Source organism: Oncorhynchus clarkii, chromosome 31 (assembly GCF_045791955.1).
Source record: "Oncorhynchus clarkii lewisi isolate Uvic-CL-2024 chromosome 31, UVic_Ocla_1.0, whole genome shotgun sequence".
Taxonomy (NCBI): Eukaryota; Metazoa; Chordata; class Actinopteri; order Salmoniformes; family Salmonidae; genus Oncorhynchus; species Oncorhynchus clarkii.
The window spans coordinates 16,656,094-16,659,871 of record NC_092177.1 but is presented as its reverse complement, the minus strand read 5'-3'; the positions used below and the strand labels follow the sequence as shown (position 1 = coordinate 16,659,871).

Sequence of the window (3,778 nt, the reverse complement as noted above, 5' to 3'; positions counted from 1 at the left end):
TTCCTGTCTCTTTCTCTTCCTGTCTCTCTCTCCCTGTCTCTTTCTCTTCCTGTCTCTCTCTCCCTGTCTCTTTCTCTTCCTGTCTTTTTCTCTTCCTGTCTCTCTCTTCCTGTCTCTTTCTCTTCCTGTCTCTCTCTTCCTGTCTCTTTCTCTTCCTGTCTCTCTCTCCCTGTCTCTTTCTCTTCCTGTCTCTCTCTCCCTGTCTCTTTTTCTCCCTGTCTCTTTCTCTTCCTGTCTCTCTCTCTCCCTGTCTTTCTCTCCCTGTCTCTTTCTCTTCCTGTCTCTCTCTTCCTGTCTCTTTCTCTTCCTGTCTCTTTTTCTTCCTGTCTCTTTCTCTCCCTGTCTTTCTCTCCCTGTCTCTTTCTCTCCCTGTCTCTCTCTCCCTGTCTCTTTCTCTCCTTGTTTCTATCTCCCTGTCTCTCTTTCCCTGTCTCTCTCTTCCTGTCTCTCTCTTCCTGTCTCTCTTTCCCTGTCTCTCTCTCCCTGTCTCTCTCTCCCTGTCTCTCTCTCCCTGTCTCTTTCTCTCCCTGTTTCTCTCTCCCTGTCTCTCTCTCCCTGCCTCTTTCTCTTCCTGTCTCTCTCTCTCTCTGCCTCTTTCTATTCCTGTCCTCACTCTTTCCCCCTCATACTTCCGATCTCCCTTTCTCTCCCCCTACCTCCACATCTTTCATTCCCCCCTCCTGTTCCCTCTCTCTCTTTCTATATTTGAAAGGTTTTCCTCTCTCCCTGGCCTACACTTTAGGCCCTTTGGTGTGTTGAATCTGAGGACAGATCATTCTGTGCAGGCAGAGGAGAGGAAGCAGAGAGAGGAGAGGAGGCAGAGAGAGGAGAGGAGGTAGATAGAGGAGAGGAGGCAGAGAGAGGAGAGGAGGCACAGAGAGGAGAGGAGGTAGAGAGAGGAGAGGAGGTAGAGAGAGGAGAGTAGGTAGAGAGAGGAGAGGAGACAGAGAGAGGAGAGTAGGTAGAGAGAGGAGAGGAGGCAGAGAGAGGAGAGGAATCAGAGGGGGGCAGAGGTGGGTGTGACCACCCAGGGAAAGGAAATCCTAAATGATAAAATAGACACTCCTAACTCCTCTTACCCTAACACAGGGGCGTGTTCTGAAGTATACTCTAGTTTACAGTAAATTACCTGCATTTATTCTGTACTCACTAGCACCGGTGTGTGTGTGTGTGTGTGCGTGCGTGCGTGTGTGCGTGTGTGCGTGTGCGTGTGTGTGTGTGTGCTGTACCTTTCTTAGACCTGGCGTGTTCCCTGGTTCTCCTCTCTCTCTCGTCCTTCTCCTCCCTCTCTTTCCAGCGTCTGACCTGCTCCTCTCTCATCTTCAGGAACAAGATTCTCTTCTGGTCTTCACTCAGGGCCTCCAGAACCTCTGGGTCCACCCACATCTCCTGTAGGATCTGAGCCAGCATACTGTCTGATCCTAGATTAACCTCCTTCCTCTGGTGCTGTTGGGACTGTCTAAAATGCTGTTTCCGGCCTGGTTCAACAGAGGGCTTTAAATCTCAACGTCTGGTGGATCTGGTAGAGTCCAAATTCCAAAATGCTGAAGAGTTCTCTTGCAACTTCTCAGACGTTCCCTCAGTAATATTATATGGCTTCTGCTGGGAGGGTGGATGGTCACTGATTCCTTGCTGGTACTCTAGAGCAGTAGAGAGTATATATATATATGATTACATCGTTTGCCTTTCTTCACAGCTTTTCCCTCTTTGGCTGTCCACCAACACAATTGTTGGTTTTTGTGTGTGTTTGTGTGTGTGTGTGTGTGTGTGTGTGTGTATTTGTGTGTGTGTGTGTGTGTGTATGTGAGTAAATGTGTGTCCACTCCCTCTACTACCCCCTCACAGAGAGCTGCCCTACTGCTTTTAAACATTTGAAGGTAAACAGAGACCAGAGAACAACCCAGCTGGGTGACAGAATGGCATTTCATGTCAATAGAGAGAGAGACACACATAAACCTGACATTATTTCCATCCTTTTGATTTAGAGAGGGAGGGAGAAAAAAAGAGAGTATGCTGGCACTGTTTATACTTTTTTAGAGACAGGAAGAGAAAGAGAGGGAAACACAGAAACAGAGAGAGAAAAGGGGTGGAAGAGACTTTGCATCTCTCATGACCAAGACAGAAGAGACAGAGAGATAACCAGCTATCTCTCATGACCAAGACAGAAGAGACAGAGCGATAACCAGCTATCTCTCATGACCAAGACAGAAGAGACAGAGCGATAACCAGCTATCTCTCATGACCAAGACAGAAGAGACAGAGAGATAACCAGCTACCTCTCATGACCAAGACAGAAGAGACAGAGCGATAACCAGCTAATGACCAAGACAGAAGAGACAGAGCGATAACCAGCTATCTCTCATGACCAAGACAGAAGAGACAGAGCGATAACCAGCTATCTCTCATGACCAAGACAGAAGAGACAGAGAGATAACCAGCTACCTCTCATGACCAAGACAGAAGAGACAGAGAGATAACCAGATCTATGTATCCCCCCTCCTAAGGCTCATGGTCACCTACCCTCTTACTTATACTCATATTGTTTTTAAAACATGATGAGCAAGGGAATGAGATAATGATCAATAAGTCTCCTTGTATATGTCTCAACACAGAGGGCCAGACCACCAAACTACCAACAAACACGTATTGTACATTCACACAGTCACAGGACATCAGACAGAACAGAGACAGAACAGTTGCAACAACAATTACTATCATATATGGAATACCACTAAATAAATCACTGCAGGAATCTAATCTTACAGTGATTAAAACATTGTTATAACCTCATTATAACAACATTGATACACAACATAAAGACATGCACTGGTGTAACTAGAGACTAACAGGAACAGATGCCTGTAACACACTGACCCATGGCAGAAAGACACACAGAAACACAAAGCGGGGAGTTTTGAATCTATGCCAGCATGCAAATACATTTAGGGTTTACCATCGTCACTGTTCACATATAGAGAATGCCAGAGCAGAGGCAAAAGGACAGAATGGAGAGAGAAAGACGATGTGTGTTGCATACTAAGGGAGTAGTATTTATTTTGTTGAGTTTTCAAACAGAGCCTGTTTTACTATAACTGACAGAGAGGGGTTGTGAGAGTCGGATGAACTCAGACAAGAACAAGAAAGTAAGAGAAAGAAAAGCGAGCGAGTTATATGGAGAAGAATGTAGAGAGGAGGAGAAACCCTGAGAAATCAAGCGTACTTTACTTACTGTGACTGCCCAGCCAGAAAAATTAGCAAGCCTGGTCCTGGTGTGAGTTACACTGTGACTGACTGTATCTGGGTGACGTGTGTGTGTGTGTCTGAGTCTGTGTGTGTCTGAGTCTGTGTGAGTCAGCAGTAGAGTAGTCTGTGTAGCAGAGTCGGTATGCTGGCTATGATGATCCCCTGCCTCTTTGTGTACTGGATATGAGGGGGCTGCAGTGACATCACAACATTCTCTCTCTCTCTCTCTCTCTCTCTCTCTCTCTCTCTCTCTCTCTCTCTCTCTCTCTCTCTCTCTCTCTCTCTCTCTCTCTCCATCTCTCTCTCTCTCTCTCTCTCTCTCTCTCTCTCTCTCTCTCTCTCTTTTAGTTGTAATATCACAGGAACTCTTATAGGCAGGAGGAAGCATGATAACAGGCCATTGACAGGGATTGATAAACATGATTACATAAGTAGTCATCATCAGTGGCTGACCCCACACATAGTTTAATGACTGATCAGTGTCTAGACAGGTTAATGCCGGTCTATGGTACTGAGAGTCTCTGTTGTACTCTAT

At 46.1% G+C, this 3,778-nt stretch overlaps 1 protein-coding gene across 1 annotated transcript in view; it reads right to left on the bottom strand.

The window, feature by feature from the left end:
- LOC139391007 (SH2 domain-containing protein 4A-like) overlaps nucleotides 1-3,399 on the bottom strand; it is a 9,312-nt gene extending 5,913 nt beyond the window's left edge. The window contains exons 1-2 of the mRNA XM_071138465.1: nucleotides 3,230-3,399; nucleotides 1,230-1,640 (exon numbers count right to left, since the gene is read on the bottom strand). Coding sequence (XP_070994566.1) covers nucleotides 1,230-1,410 — 181 coding nt within the window. The 5' untranslated portion in view covers nucleotides 1,411-1,640; nucleotides 3,230-3,399. The remainder of the gene's footprint in view (nucleotides 1-1,229; nucleotides 1,641-3,229) is intronic.
- Between the last annotated feature and the right edge of the window lie 379 nt (nucleotides 3,400-3,778).